Genomic DNA, 16892 nt, shown 5'->3' on the forward strand with positions numbered 1-16892 from the left:
TGCTGACGCGTGTCCAGAGAAGGGCAACGAGGCTGGTGAGGGGTCTGGAGAACAAGTCTTAGGAGGAGTGGCTGAGGGAACTGGGGTTGTTTAGCCTGGAGAAGAGGAGGCTGAGGGGGGACCTCATTGCTCTCTACAACTCCCTGAAAGGAGGTTGTAGCGAGGTGGGTGTCGATCTCTTCTCCCAAGTAACAATGATAGGATGAGGGGAAGTGGCCTCAAGTTGTGCCAGGGGAGGTTTGGATTGGACGTGAGGAAAAATTTCTTTGCTGAAAGAGTGGTTAAACATTGGAACAGGCTGCCCAGGGAAGTGGTTGAGTCCCTGTCCCTGGAAGTATTTAAAAGACGGGTAGATGAGGCGCTTAGGGGCATGGTTTAGTGGACATGGTGGTGTTGGATCGATGGTTGGACTCAATGATCTTAGAGGTCTTTTCCAACCTTAATGATTCTATGACTCACATCTTTCTAAGAAGAATGAGTTAAAAACATAAACTATATAGTATAAGCCATCCTTATTTTGGATGGGAATATTACTCATCCTGAGACTCATCAGAACACTTACTTGAAACAAATCTTGCAGAAAAATGAAAATAGCTCTGTTGCCTGGCTTTAGAGCAGTGCTTCTCAAAAAATAAACAGACAAAAGAAATGGTAGCAGAGTCATTTCATTAAAACTTAAATGAAATAACCAACAGATATAAATCTTGAGACTACATTAAGTGAAGCGTCAAAATACCTTGGAGGTTCGTAACATGAAAATAACACTGTCATGTATGTTGATTTGGGGTTTTCTGCTTGAACAGGTTAGCTAGGTGTTGAAAAGCTGATCTGCAAAAGACTTCATAAATCTAATTGCTGTTTTCATCTTTGGTTTGTGAGACTTAAAGAGGTCTTAAAGGATACATTTTCTTCGCTTCTGTTTTACAGAAAGAAATTACTGCTATTTCTGAAAGAGGTGTTAGATTTTGCTTGTAGGTGTGTAGTAATGATGTGGAGGAGTAAGTTATTTACTTGTTAAATCTTTGCTGACTGCGGGGGTGTGTCTGAAGGCAGTGCTGTATGTTTTGGGTGCAAGGCTCCATTTTAGTGTAACTGCTCATTTGTTTTTGACTGCCTGAAAGACTGTGGGGAATCTTAGAGCTGCTCAGAAAGAACAAAAGGCAAAAAAATGTGTTTAACAGTAAAAGTCTTCTGAAATACAAATGTCTTGTTTCTGCTCCAAACTCTCAACTCCAGCTGTCTTCCCTGTAATCTCTGCCCCGAGCAAAATGATTGTTTTCATTAGGGCCTTTGGACCTATGTGGGATCTCTGTTTCCTCCTGTGTTTAGACAAGGATCTGATGAACTGCTGAGATGGCCATAATAGAATTAGATGGTTCCTTTATTTAACACCTTACTCACTCTTAAAGAGCTTTTCAACACAGTAGGCTTCTTGGGTTCTGAGAATGATCCTGGGGAAGCCTAGGCTATTGTTTTCCCTTTTGTATGCTATTTAATATGCTTGTTCCCTCAAGTTCTATTAATGTCCAGCAGGGCAAGTCCAGATAGACTTGCTTCAGAGGGTTTTGAAAAGGATCTGTAGCCTTTCTGAATGCACTAGAAGGATCAAAAAAACAGCAAGAGCTGTCTAAGTCCTGATACAAAACCATATAAGGAGACCCCTTTGATATGAGAAGGGGCTCAACCTTTGTACCTGGCTGCCTTGAATTCTCCTAGTGGTATTCAGAATAATTCTCAGGGCTGCCTTTACATCTGATAATACTGCAGACATCTAACAAGTGAGTCTTGGCTTGAATTAGCGTTTGCTTGCTGAATAGGAAAAGACTTGGTTTATAACTTAAACAAAATACTGATTTCCAAACCATATGTTACAAAATAAAGCTAAATTCAGTAATAGAAGTAAGGCAGAGTTCAGTAATAAAAAGAACTCAGGCTATATTACTAAAATTCATGTAAACATCTATCTTGTATAGTGACTAGAGTTTTTAGATACTTGAATTTTATTTCAAGGGCCAGATCAGAGCCAGGCTTAATTGGGGCAAATGCTTGGTAGGCTTTTTCTTGCACAAGTTTTCATTTATTTCACTTTGCTTTTCAAGTATTGATCCTTCCAGAAGAAGTCTGTAAACGAGCATACATAGTAAAAGCAGTTAGGACCAACCTGTGCTTCCAGAGCTGGAGCTGTTACTCAAGGATGATACTGTAGCCCGAATACCTTGAGTACTGGGAAGGTAGCCGTGCCAGCATGGAGTGCAAAGTGGGCTGCCAAAACACACCCAGGTTATTTGGTCTGTGCTTGGCTGGCAAACCTGCATGGACCTTCCTGTTGCCATAGCTGTGCAGTTCTTCAAACACAAGCCAGTGAGTTTAAAGTCACCACAAGTAAGGCAACCCAACCTAAAACTGCATCACTAGTGATATATCGCAGATGGGAAAGGTACTAAGCCTCCATAGTCTTCTGGTTTGCTTTTACCTGAGCAGTCATATAAAAGTACAGCAAGTTTTCTTGTGTTCTGTAGCCTGGCATGACCCACAACTGTCACGTGCTGTATACTGAGTCAGCTAGCTTTGAATTACGATATGTTTGTAATAAAATTGCCTGGTAAAATTAGCAGTATAACTAATCAGCCATATAACTTTAAGGTTGAAAGAAAATAAGTACGACCTGAGTGTTTGTTTTTTAATTAAAAAAAAAAAGTCATTGAGATATTTGGGGGGCTGGGGGGTTGCACTTGGCATGCCAGTATGTCGGTTTAAAAAAAGTCATTCTGCTTCCTCTGGACAAATTTATTTTCTTAAGTAAGGGTCCTAACAGTAGGTCCATGTTTCCAGAGTAGCAGAGGTAAGTAAAATAATACCACTTTAACAAAGCTGATAATTTTTGAAAAACTACTCTAAGATCCTTGAATTAAAGGTGCCAAGAGGCCAAATGTTTACGTAATTTTCATTATTGCATGACTGATTAAAAAGGCTCCAGTGTATTAGAAGTAATGTGGGTTTACTCTGCATCACTCCTCAGTAGAACTAATTCAGTAGGACAGCTGCTTGAGGAAGAAGCCATGCATAGGTTAGGGGTGGGAATTCATTATTTTCAACTGTTTGGACCAGATGACTGCAAACCTTCACAAAGCTCTCTGCGGACTGTTACAGCAACTGCTGCTGTAGTTGATACATTGCTGTTTTCAGACTAACTGCTCATTAGGCAGAAAAATGCTCATAATGTTTAAATGTTATGTAAAAACTTATTTATATGCAAGAATATCTCAGAACTGGACCAGCCACGCTGAAACTTATGCACTGCCGTAGGAAATGTCTTTCTAAATGGAAGAAATGCTGTTGGGAGTTAACTGTATAACATGTAAAGAATGCTTACAAACAATTCTTACTGTATTTTGCTTTAAAAGCAAATTGAAAATATATAGGTCTTATTTGTTCCTGTTAATTTTTACTTTTTAGGCAGTTGAATCAATCCAGGCTGAAGATGAAAGTGCGAAACTCTGCAAACGTAGGATTGAACATCTGAAAGAGCATAGTAGTGACCAGCCAGCTGCTGCAAACATGTGGAAGAAGAAACGTATGGATCGTATGATGGTGGAACATCTTTTACGCTGTGGCTACTACAATACAGCTGTAAAACTAGCAAGACAAAGTGGTATTGAGGTTGGTAGCAATGTGCACTAACTTATTAACAAAATGGTAGTAAAGAGGAAGCTGGCAAATAAGAACAAGCTGCTTTAGCCCTGTAGCAGCTATTTTTATGTATTAGCATGCCTTTAATACTAGTGTTTATCTGTTAATCTTTTTAGGCCTGAGTTTGATCTGCTTACTTGACAATAAATTGTATTTTAATGTATTAAATAAGTCAAAATTGAAGGCAAGTCAAAATTGAAGACATAACTTTTAGTCACAAATTAAATGCTTTAGATAAACACCTTGCCCTATTAAAACTTAAAATAATTCTCAAATGTCATACAGAATTTCTTGTTAGAGGCCTTTAGGCTGCTGATTAAGCAGTTGGTGGAGCTTCCCATCTGTCTAGCCACACTTAGATGATATGCGTAGGTGACCAGACTGAGCAGAATAGCATATGCTGATTGCAGGAACAACTGTTTTATTGTACCATCCTACTGTTTAATGCATCAAGAGGAAAGCTGGCTTATAGTCTGGAAAATAAATCTTGATACAACTTGGGTTTTTAGTAGCCAGTATATCTCGCATGGTCCATAGAAACTTTTTGCTGTTTTGCATATTTCACCATCTACAATTCTGCGGTTGCCACTTTCCTTTTCACTGGTTATCTAGTTGGTTTTGCTTTCCTTCTCGCTCTTATGAAATGTTTGGAATTTTTGCACCTTGTTGTAGCTTCTTTATGCAGAGCAATGAATCCACACTGTGGTCCTCTGACAGCCACAAGGACATTAAAACTGATTCTTCAAGAATTTCCTGTTTATGTAGAGAAATCATGTTTTGATAATTTTAGGTAGCATTTGCTATTTGATCCTCAGTGATTCTTGAATTTTAAGTTCTTTTGATATTCCTGATTCCAGAAGGTATGCCACTCTCTCAGTTAAAATCTTTTTCCTATAAAGATACTGAGAGTTTAGTTGTATTATGTGACTTACGTACTTTGCCTATCTTAGGTGACATAGTTGAACACATCTCTGAGCTAGTTGAGGGGAAGACATCGTGTTACTGGTGTCAAATTGTGTCATTTGTACTGGTTCTGTCTTGTACAACGAGCATATCTGTCACATGTTTCTGTTACTCCTTGGCTGCTTTACCAGTCTGATCCTGTTCAACCAGCAGGGACTTCAGTAAACACCAAAAAGGAAACAGCAAGTAGAGGTTGAATGGAAGGGAGAGGGGAAGAAGTGGGTTACAAACTATTAATAGGAAATAGTCCTGAAGAAATTCACTGAAGAGGCTGCTATGCCTCACTAAAGATAGCCCATGCATGTGAATCAAAAAAACCAATACGATTATTCTGGGATAATTGCAGCTGAATGGTCAGCAGCTCTCCCACTTCTGGTAGATGTTCCCTCTGTTTTGAGCAGGAGCTCATCTTGTGCTGAATCATCGTGTTACCGTACCTACTAGGTCTGCTGCAAAAGCACTATGGAAATATTTTCACTTTCATAGCAAGTTCTATTGTGCCTGATTAAGTAATGCTCAGCTTTGGTTTAGACATGAGCGTGGAAGTCCATCATGATACACTGCAAGACCGTGTGGTATAAAGCGTTGCACTTGTGAAGCCTTAAAGCTTTTCATTCTGTTTGCTGAATAGAAGCTTTTGTGTTTAAAAAAAAAAAAAGCTTTAAGTAAGCTTACTTAACTTCTGCCTTCAAGGCTAAGTATTTTTATTTGCATAACATCAAAGTAACTTGAATAACACAGAACTTAGTTGCATATGTTGAATGCACGGAGGCCATATTTCTAGTTTGCTAAAATTATGCATTTTACTCAACATGAAAGTTTACATTTCGGCTAAATGAGGATAGGCTTCCTTCAGTCAGTTGTACTTGGTATTTCTTACTGTATGGTGATACTCATTGTGAACAGCTTTTATAATGGTGAGATACTGAGACTTGATCATTATACAGAATTTGTGTTTTTGCTGGTTTAGTAAGACAACTTCTCCTTCTTTTTGTTCTTCTCTTGCTGAAGGATATGAGCATTGAAACATTCTCTAATGCTTAATAATGTGACTTTGTGGTAGAGATTACAAAACATCATGGTATTTTTCTCTCATCCGAAGTAATCTTTCTGTTTACTGCAGTCTCAGCTGTAATTTTGATAAATGTCTCCACCACTGCAGGCTTCAGAAGCACATTACTGTATAGTGAACCTGGTCATGTCTATTACCTGATTTTTTTTTTTGATGCATCAAGACAATATTGTTACCACTGGGTAGGCACTATACCCTAAGTAGGAACCTGAAAAAAGCGGGGGGTCATGCTCAACTTGTCCACCAGCCTCACCTCAGGCTGGTGGACAAGTGGAGCATGACCCAGCAATGCGATCTTGTAGCGAAGAGGACTCAACAGCACTCTGGGTTACATTGGGATGAGCATCACCAGCAGAAAAGGGTGGTGATCCAGCCCCTCTACTCAACACTGGTTAGACCCATCTGAAGTGCTACATCTAGTTCTGGACTCCTCAGCAGACACACTGGGGTGTGGAGTCTCCCTGTACTTGGAGATATTCAAACCCAGATTGGACTGGGGAAGGTCCTAAGTAACCTATTGTAGATGACCCCGCTTTGAGCAAGGGGACTACACAACCTCCAGAGGTCCCAGTCTCAACCGTTCTGTGATTCTGTTTCTGTGATTGCAGGCCAACTGGCTAAAAGTGCCCTTTGCCGCTATTTGAAAAGGCTGAAGGAAACAGCTCTTTCCGTTTCAGTTGCAGCTTGTGGATCCGAGGTTAAGCATCTTTCAGTAGCTGTTAGACCAGTCTTGGGAGCATGTCTCAGCCTGCTTGTTTGAAGTTTCTTGCGTGGCTTCTGAATGTTAAGAGACCTGCAGAGCTGCTGAGGTACTTCATGGGTGGAAACAGTTTAGAAAGCATGCTGTTTCAGTGACCAAAAGCAAACCATTAAATCATTCATATGTTTGTCAGTAACACACAGCAGACAGTTTGCTCAAAGATTGACTATGCACCATAGTGTCCAATTCTAGTAGTTATTGATGGGCTGTGACAAATTCTAGTCTGCTTTCTAAATTGACTACCTTCATAGGAATGCTATTCTTGAATTCTTGTCATAGAAGATAAGTGCTTAAAAGCCACGGTTATAAACTAGGAAGCAAACAGCTATGAAAAGAAATGCTGGATGTGAAAAATTATAGGGAAGTTTAAATATCAGAGTTATGAACTAGCTCAAGTTAGGAATAACTTATGGCATGTGGTGCATATAAAGCATAATGTTATATGGCAATATAAGAAACAAACTACAAACATGTAATGTGTGTGATATGTCTTTAAAGAAAAGTCATGCTGCTTGGGAAAGTAAACCAAAATGTGAGTAATATTAAAGTAAGAGCTGACAGTCAAGGACAGAAATGTCACATTTGTGCCAAAGTAAATACGGGGTGGAGGGGATTCTATTGTGGACTTTTTTCTTGATGTCTTCTGGCTCGCTAATGATGTGAAAAACAGTTTGGGTTGAAGATATAAACTAGATGTTAAGTTTTTGTTATTGCATACAAATGAAGCTCATCAGTATCAGCTTGTTACACTTAATAATGATCTTATTTTGACTCTATTATGACCTTGGAGTGCAACACCAATATAAAAATGCATATTTTCATCTGCTGATTCATATATTCAGCTAGCTGGCAGTGTTGTCTGTTAACTTAAACTTTGCTATTCTATGTTCTGCTACATTAAATGCTATCTCATTTCTCTGCCATTAGGCAAATCTAGTTTTGGAAATGTGGTGTTCCAGCAGGAAGTTGGTTGCTGTTTGTAGATAAGTTTTATAATCAGGTTAGGTATGTAGTGCTCTGTTTGCTGTTATTAGGGGTGAGGTTTTTTAAATTTCATGCTTTTTCTAGCCCCTTTTTAATAGGCTAGGAAGAAAAAAAAACATTTAAAGTGTCCTTATGTCCTTTGCTTAATTATGTAATAGCTATAGTGATTTTTTTGCCTATATGATTGAAAACAAACCCAGATTCTGAAGCTGCCAGTCTCTTATCATATGCTGTAAATTCTCTCTTTGCTTAGTTTATTTTAGTAAAAGAATATGTGTCCTTGCCTTAATGTCCACACTGTACAAAAATTGTACAAGTGGCAGTGTTTTTTCTGTGAGGAATAGCATAAATTTAAACCAAGTGTCTGTGTGTTAGGGCAGGGAGCAAATGATTTAGTAAATCTATAAACCACTGAGGGACAGAACAACTACCACACCCCCAGGGAGGGTGGGCAGTGGCACTGTAAGGTTGCAGGTGTAAGAGAACGCTTGAGGTGAAACAACTCTTAAATAGCTTAAAACTGGTTAACTTGACCTTGCATCATGGATTATGCATGCCAATCAAAGTTTTGCAAATTAATGTTCTTAGATCAGTAATTAAGTAGGCGCATCAACCTTCAAAGATACTTAACTAGCCATTTGCATTAATACCACAGTGTGCTTTTTGCTTTTGAAAATTGATGGGAAAAAATTGAATATTCCATTGAATTCAAAAGTTTTGTCTAGACATGTGACCATTGTAAACATTGACCTGTATTAGAAGGGCTTCTTGACACTTCAAGCAGTATTAAACCAGTTGACAGCAGTCCTAAAAAGATAAGTTTTCTTGAAGTGGGAGTTCAAATCTTCGGTTTTTGACAAGGGTTTCCTTCTTGAGCAGAATTTCTAAATCTGTGGTAACGGTTATTCCCTGGAGAATATCAATACAGGGCAGATATTGCAAAGCCATTCTGAAAATACTTCATTATCTTTCAAACTGGTATAGTAAATATATTTTTAAAAAATAAATTTTGAATAGTATAAATGAAAGGAATAGTAGTCACCTGAAAAAGCTGATTATCCTCCATTCTCCCTTCTCTCCAACTTGGTCCAGTTCTTCCTCTTTTCTACTGCATAAATGCAGCTTCAGTTTTCAGAATTTGGAAACTGTTTTGAATGGATTAGCCTAACTAAGTATTTGGAAAGATAGCTGCAACAAACTCAGGTGTGTTCTGTCGTCTTAATTTTGTTATGGAAAGTCATGAAATCTTATTTGATGCCCTTTGGAATAAGAGAAACTTGAATTCTTCAAGTCAAGCTGCATGGCTTTTAACCAAGTACCTGATCTCTTCTTCATACTATTCTACATCGTTGTTCCTTTTTTCAACCCCAAAGTTAAAGATTCTTTCCTTGCTTTATAAAAGTGTTCCTCAACGCTGTGAAATGGATCCTTCAGCTGAGACCTCAGTAGAAGACTGCTGAATGATTTCTTTGTCTCTTACGGGGCAAAATCTTACTGAAGCTACCACTTTTGAAGTCATCCTTTCCCTGAATAACTGTTCCTACTTGATGACTCTCAAAAAATGGGAGGTGGAAAATGACGTGCACATTTGAGCATCACAAACAGGAGCAGTAGTAAGTCTTAACTCAAAAAGTGAACAAAAGCTGCTCACCAAGAGTACTGTTCTAATCACAATGTGATAGGCTTAGGTTTGCTAAGGTCTGTCTGAAGCTCACCTCCTGGTTGTTGACAGAGGAGAGCAGATGGTATTGAACCCATAGCTGCTTGGATTTTTAAGGAAGGTTCCATGTTTGAGAAGCTGATTGTCTTTGCCTGTCCCACTGGACTGAAAGTTTCTTATGCCTGTGTAGCTGGTGTTCTTGCTCTGAGGGACGTGCAGGATAAAGGCATTCTGTGGTCAGTATATGTCCACAACTGCAGGCAGATCTGCACATCAGGAGGAATGTGCAGGTAAGATATCTCTTCCGTGTTTCTGGAGACTGATCTGTGCTCCACTGAGTCTTTTAACACTGCTAGAGCTGCATTCCACTTTGTGAATTAATTGACTATCACCGTAGCAGACTGACAGTAGTATATACGCATGGAAGAAATAAGCATGTGCTTTGTTTGATACAGCTGTATTCCACCAGTCTTCTCCCCAAAAGCCTGAAACGGTTAGCTGTTTAACTTACATGGTTAGGGTGAAGTAGGAGTGAAAACTTAAGTCTAGAGTAAAACTTAAATCTAGGAAACTTAAAAAAAAAAAAACCAAACCCAAAACTAAGAGTGAAACTTAAATCTAGACTTAAATCTAAAATAGTCATAACAAATAAGCTACATAATACAGTTCAAGAGTATTGGATCAGTAAACTTCTAATATTTGAGCAGGATGGATGTCAGTAATATGTGATTGCTTCAGTAAGAAATTCATATGTATGTTTAGAAAAACTTAAGTTTGAGTGAAGGAAGCCATATGATCTTAAAGTTAAAAGCTGAATAAGTACTTCTCAACAATCTTACCAGTGTACCCTTAGAAATCTTCCTTGCTAAGACACATAGTCCAAGAATGGCTTTAGGCGAACACACAAATACATATTAAATTAATTCATCAAAACAAGTTTTATATTCATAACACTTCAGTTTTAAATAGGTAAATAATATTCAGCGTAATGCTTGAATGTATTCTTTGCTTCACTGTCACGCAGAACATAGACAAGGTGACTTTCTAAATGTGGGCTGAATGGCAAAATGTGTCTTTTGGCTGGAGCTATTTGTGTCCCTCTCCTATGATTTGCTGTTCCCACACTAGAGATGTTTGAGAAAGCTACATGTGAAGGAGGTCCTAAACTGGCATGGTTTATTTAAAGGTGCTGGGATGTTAACTTGTGCTGTTTTGAGTTACCTTACAGTACCAGGCTATAGACGAGCAACTCAGAAAAATCTTTTAAATGTGTTTTGGCTGTTTGTAGCGTAGGCATGGCAACTTTCACTAGATTGGTATAATGAATGTCTGGGTGTGTTCATCTGAATTTCAAAGTGCTGTAATTCCTGAACAGCCTTACATCTGCAGTTTGTCTCAAGCATCTTTGGGAATTAGAATTATGTAAATGTGAAATAGTCAAGGTTGATGCAGAATAACAAACTTTCTCATTACAAATCATTTGACACTTCAAAAGCCAACAACATGAAGTGTGCTGTGATGTTGAATGTCTGTGTTTTCAGTCCTTTTAGACAAAATGGGTTACCTATAGTGTATCGTAACAGAGCTAATTTATTACAAAATACTTAGTCTGGAAGGCTAGTGATTTAAGAAAGATTCTTGAATTGAAATTTTATCTAAAGGGAGAATGGTGTTATCACCTGTAGATTGCCTGGATACAGAAGAGGTTTGGTTTCAGGTATGCCTCTGAGATTTTTCTTATTGTACATTCTTCCTGCCAGACATCCCTTCAAAGTGTAAATGCTACTTTACAGTTAACGCTTTCTCTTATTACTATACTAGATGGCAGGAGTTCGCTTTTTGTGAATGTGTGTAGCTGCTAATACAGACTGATCCTGCTTGGACAAAAGCTGCTCATGCTCAACTGGCAAAGGATTAATTGTGTTTCCTCTACTGGAAGAGGCAACAACAGAAAGCAGCCAAGGTAGAGCTAAGACCAGAGGCTTTTTTCTTTCCCTGCCCAATGATGCATCTTAAGCTCTAGAGGCTTTGTCACATTACTCTAGCGTAGTCATTTATTACTGTGCTTAGTGCGGTATAATGTACTGCTGGATAAGGTGCAGCCGTTTGCTGAGCTACAAAAATTGCTGAGGCAGGAGTAGAGGATGCATTGGGAGAACAGCTTGCTAATAACTTACCTAAGTACCAGCTGCAACTGTGAGGCTCTACCAAAGTGGCTTATGTGCATGAGCAAAAGTAGGCAGATGAAACATTACTCTTTATTTGGCTCTGGAGCAGTCAGTACCAGAATATGTACAGTTTTGGTGACCACACCTTAGGAAAGCAGTTAGAAAAACTGGAAGGAGATGACTGGAAGAACGTAAGGGGGTGGGTGCTTTTGCTAGGTATGAGAGCAAAGATCATATACCAAGGAACTTGATAATCTAGTGCAGAAAGGCTTAGGGAAGAAACAGTACACGGAATCAGAAGTCAGAAAAATTCAAGTTTGAAATCAGACACAAGGTTAGAACATGATTTAATCACTAGAACCAACTACCAAAAGAAGTACCAGCATCTCCTAATTTTAGATAAAGACAATAATCTTCTGACAGATAATCAGTCAATGTAAGTTACTGGGGTCTTTCAAAAATAGCCAGGTAAAATTAAAAGGTCTGTGCTATACAGAGGTCATGGAAGATGCTCTCATGTGAAAGCTTGACTGTACACTGTGTTTAGTTTGTAGACAGAGACTTCTCTGGCTCTTCTGTTGATGAATCTGTGGTTTGGCTGTCTGTCTTTGCTTTTTTCTAACAACTAGCTCTGCAGCTGGCTTTTGAGCAGGACATTCCATCAATTACTCTGTTTATTTTCTCTGTAATCCTGTTAATGTGTGTAGCATTATAACACTTAATAGTAGCTTAATGAACTTCAGACAACATTATTTCATGAGCAGAGAGTAAGGAGGCCTCTTAGTTTGTGCCTCATTTTAACTGATCTTCAGTAACTGTGATGTTGCTGTATTGTCACCACCTCTGCCATTGTTTTCTTAATAATTTGTGTTTCCCTTTGATCTCAATGCAGTTTATCCATACTCTGTATCCACTCTGAAGGATCTTTCTTGTAACCAGCAGCCTTTCACTCCTCCCCTTTTATAGGGGCAGAGGAATTGACTGGGGGGGGGGAAGGTCTCTCTTAGTGTTACTGCCATCAAAACCTATTGCCCTGTCCCACTTTTCATCTGCCCCTCACTTTTTCTTTCTGTACATGTCTCCAACTAGGCAGTGTTACTGTAGTGTGTTCTAGTCCTCCTGCTGACTGACATGTTTTTCACTGTTTCCCTACTGAGGAAATATGCTAACCTCTTTCTTCTTCCCCAGGTGGTCCTGTTGTCTACCTTGTAGCTCCTTGCGTCTGCCTTCTTCCCAAGTTGGGCAATGATAATCATGGCATCTAGATGATCCCTGGACTTGCTGTGTATTCATCACAGAGGAAACTTTAACAAACTAATATATTAATATAGAAGACTAATTAGACCTTTTTTCATAACTGTTCATTATTGCATTTCTATTTCAGTTCTATAGCTGTGTCCTAGATTATATTGAAGGTTAGGTTGCAAGTTGAGGATATGTAGTCAGTATGTGGGTAGTCATTGAAAACTTAACACAGCTTCTTGTTGTTTTAGAGTGGTCTAAGTAAGTATTTATTGTATTTCATATACAAGTAGCTTAAATGAATACTTATCATACTACTGAATGCTAAAGTGCATCAGCAAAGCCTTTTTTAATATGAAGGTAGTGCTCTTATGCATGTAATATGTATAGATAGTCAATCTTATTAAAACTGCCATCGGTGCATACTCTTGGCAACAAGCCACTGATAGCTTGAGGCATACTGGCCTATTTTCAATTTCGTATTGATGCTAGTAAGCAATTAAAAATAAACAATTTGCTTGTTTAAAAAAATACATGAACAGCATCTTATGATATTATGAATTACCTATTTTATACAACAAATAGCCTATTCTATGACTGTTGTTTTTTTTCCACCAAGGAAGCTTTCTCCTCTATAAAAGCTACCTTTTTTTTCACCTGAATCATATATATTTTTTTTAATCTTGTCATAAGCCTAACTTTTCTTTTTGGATAAATCATCTTGTTTTGAGGATAGCTCACAAGGGATTTGAAAATACCAAGTACTGCTTGTTTTAGTACTTGTTTCTGTGTGGTTTTGAGCTGTGTTGAAGATTCACATTTCATGTGTGAAATATTCTTGATTTTATTTTACTACATAAATGTTCATGTGACGTCTAAGGGATTTTATCATGCATTCCTTCCGACAGCTTTCCAGACTTGTGGCTGGAGATGTCATAAAATGAAAGTACTTCAACTCGTGTGCAGAGTGGAGACTGATGGAGAGGAATGGCTATTGACCTGACTGCTCCAAATCTTAAAATATGTTACATAAATTAAAACCCTCACATGAACACTACAGAAATTTTGAGCAAAAGCTGTATTGCTACTAGCAAAATGATGCTTTTGTTCTTTTTAAGCCATTTTTGACATAAGATCAAAAGCAAAGTTGCTGTATCTGGTGCTGAAATGTATGAGCAGTTTTCTTGGTGAATTTAAAGAGCCACATATTTAGATCTGAAACTGTGTATTGAAGAGTTTGGTTTTTACATTTGGGAATGGACCAATCAAAACACTGTCTTCTATATTAAAGAGACAAAATCATTACTGACTCTTTAAAAATGATTTGTAGTGAAGTTCAAATTTTTTACCTGCTGTAAAACAGAAACTCTATTCCCATACTAATCTACATATTGCTGTCTCTTATTTATGACTGTGAAACTAATGAATGATTGTAATTTAAGTGAAAATTTTTAATTTGCCTGAGGTGTAGTTACAATGTAAAAATGTTTCACTTTTATTAAAAAAAAAAGTTGGATGAAGGCTTCTGCATATGTGCTGATGTCTAAATAGAAAGTCAGAGCTTTCTAAAGGCATCCCAGGGACGCTCTTGAATTGCCATGTTTGAAGAGGTCACTTCTAGTATGTGACTGAAACAAAACTCTCGGGTGAGGCTACTGTTGTTGAACTCTGATATCTTACTTGGACTACTGAGGTGCGGTTAGTTTGTAGTGAAGTGAATAAAGTTTGCTTGAGGTCTTTTGGAATAAAAGAATCCTGTGCAAATACTTGAACATATTATCAGTAGTTGCACAGCTCCTACCAAAGAATAAAGGCAAACAAGTTTGATAGGCATTCATTATTTTTGTGTTTACTTATTTTCTGTAAATATGTGGACCTACTACTGCTTTTTTCCAGTTCACTACTGAATTCTCGTAACTGTGCAGGACCTTAAAGTTACAAACTTCAGGCTTAAATTAAAGGTCATCGACACAGCAATATGTGGTTGCCATATTATCACTTGGTTCACAACTTTTTAATAGACATACATGTGTTTAATTTCAAACTCATGTGAAGCTAAAATATCCACCAGTTAGAAACAAATTACCCTACTACCTTTGTATCCATCTTCTCGTTATTTCACAGGTATTACTCTTAAAATAACCTTCGCTGTGTTTTTGTGAATCACTACTTCTTCCTTTCTGTAGCACAACCCTGTAAATTCATTAAATTCTGGGCCCGTTTTCATTTTTTCTCTTAGTTTTGATGTCTGAAACTAGTGTTTAAAGTAGTGATTATTTTTCATTACAAAGCAGTTATTCCATGACTTCTAGAACTGGTGGAGCCTGGCTTGCTGAAGGTTTGTCCTATAGCTGATGTAAGCTTTATTCTGAATTGCACCCTCTGTGGAGAAAACTTGCAGCAGATCTTTCCAGCGTTGACTCTTTGGTATCTAACTAGTAAGCGTTTGCCGCAGGCCTCTCCCTCCAGTAAGGGCAGGTGCTGGAGTCTCCTGAAAACAGGACACTGCTAAGGAGAGAAACCTGGCAAAGAGTGAGATCCCCTGAGAATTCGACCCTTGTCAAGTCCTGCTTAAACTGACCAGAGTCTTCAAAAGCTGTTCGAAGGAGGAGATGTGCATATATGTGTTTGGGATGGTCTTACTAAGAAACCATCTCAGAAAATGGAAATGCCATACAGGGATATAGCTCTTACGTTGGCCAGGAGTATGTATGTAGTAATAATAATCATAAAGAAATCCTCATTCTTCATAGTATTTTATACCTTAATAATTGGAGTTCTGTGCAGAATCATAGGGTTGGTAACCTCCCTCCCTGGAGGCACTTGCAGCTTAAAAAGAAGCGGTGATATTTTAAAAGCTATATATATGTAAATCAGGCAGAGCACAGGGTGATGGATAGATGTATTCTTTGTTTAAATAAGTCTCTCTGATTTCACTTAAGTGTCTTCAGCCTTCATGTGCCATTTTCTCTAATAATAAATGTTTTTCTCTGAAGTTTGAACCATTGTAATGGAGTTAAATAGTCCTTTTATGATAAAGTCCATCCAGTGCTTAAATAGTTACCTTCTGATACCTCGTTAGTGACTGTTGAATAGAAGGCAAGGTTAGTCCGCTTTAGTCCAATAGTTTTTTAAGCAGAAATGATAAAATCTAGGTGGTGCTTCCTTGCTTGTGCTAGAAGGAAGAAGAATGCTGGTGCTGCGTTCCCCCCTCTTTAGTGTTTGGATAATTGTCAGCAATGCTTATGGACAGAGTTTTCTCCTCCTTGAGCTATTTGAAACTATTTTTCAGTACAATTGTAGAAGCCTAACTAAATGGAAGTTTGATGTTAACCAGTCTTCCTACCCGGCGTCAGGTATTCTGCATTTGTAAGCAAGTTAAGGCAAGGTAATTTAGGCAAAATTATCGTGGCGATGCATAGGAGGCTGGCAAGTCTGTGCTAAGAGTTATGGTTTGATAACAATACTGAAATAATCTGTGTGCAGTGCAGGGTTCTCCTCTACTTCTGCAGTACTGGAAGTAAAGTATTGCAATCACTTTTACAATGTGAAAACTAAAATTGTGAAATGAAGGAAGACTTTATAGTGTTGCAAAAGATGGTAATTAAAGGCTTGAGAATTGCTTTTTAATTTATATACAAGTCAGAAAATGTTTGCCATGATGCTGAATGCTGTGTCAGTGGGAGGGGGAGTGTGCGGCAACAGATTTCTAGCTTCAGCTTTTTCTCCACCTGCAAAACCGGTGGCAATATTTCTCTAAAATTGCATATTTACATTCATTCAATTTTATATGTAAACAAATTATATAAGAGAGGCTCTTCGTAACAGCATATGAAATCTTAATGCTGTTTTGGGAACCGAGAAGAACAATGTTCTGTATGGTGTACAGCCTATGCAACTCTGAATTGCAGAATACCTTCAGAAAACTATTCAGAATTGGGGTCTTAATGGGGATTTTTTCAGACTGGAACAAGAGATACTTCTTACAACTGCTAACACCGTTAACTGGTTTCCATTCATACAAGATGTGGCAAACAAGTAGTTCTCCAGTACTGGCCTGTGTAGAAGAGCTGTGCTGGTTTTTAATAAGCCAGATAATCCCCTGATATTCCGTTCTTCTATTTCCTTTGTCCTGGCTAATGAAATACACCATGGAGAAGCATCAAGAGTAGGCACCACCAAAAAAGGAAGATAGGAAAGCATGATCAGGTTAAAAAAAACTTGGGTGACATGAGCATGTGTGGGTTTTTTAAAGGTTTATTGCCAAATCGTATCTTAGTATTTTTCTTCTATCAATCTGCATGATTAAGACTTCTAACTACTTTTTATCAAATGCAAAAGCTATTTCTTTCC

General features: G+C 38.1%; 1 protein-coding gene across 2 annotated transcripts in view; it reads left to right on the forward strand.

Moving 5' to 3' along the window:
* Window positions 1-16892, forward strand: part of MAEA (macrophage erythroblast attacher) — a 48121-nt gene that overhangs the window by 11259 nt on the left and 19970 nt on the right. For both annotated transcript variants that reach the window (XM_009328779.1, XM_009328780.1), the window contains one exon: window positions 3457-3660. In XM_009328779.1, coding sequence (XP_009327054.1) covers window positions 3457-3660 — 204 coding nt within the window. The remainder of the gene's footprint in view (window positions 1-3456; window positions 3661-16892) is intronic.

Source organism: Pygoscelis adeliae, unplaced genomic scaffold, assembly GCF_000699105.1.
Source record: "Pygoscelis adeliae isolate BGI_AS28 unplaced genomic scaffold, ASM69910v1 Scaffold66, whole genome shotgun sequence".
Classification (NCBI taxonomy): domain Eukaryota; kingdom Metazoa; phylum Chordata; class Aves; order Sphenisciformes; family Spheniscidae; genus Pygoscelis; species Pygoscelis adeliae.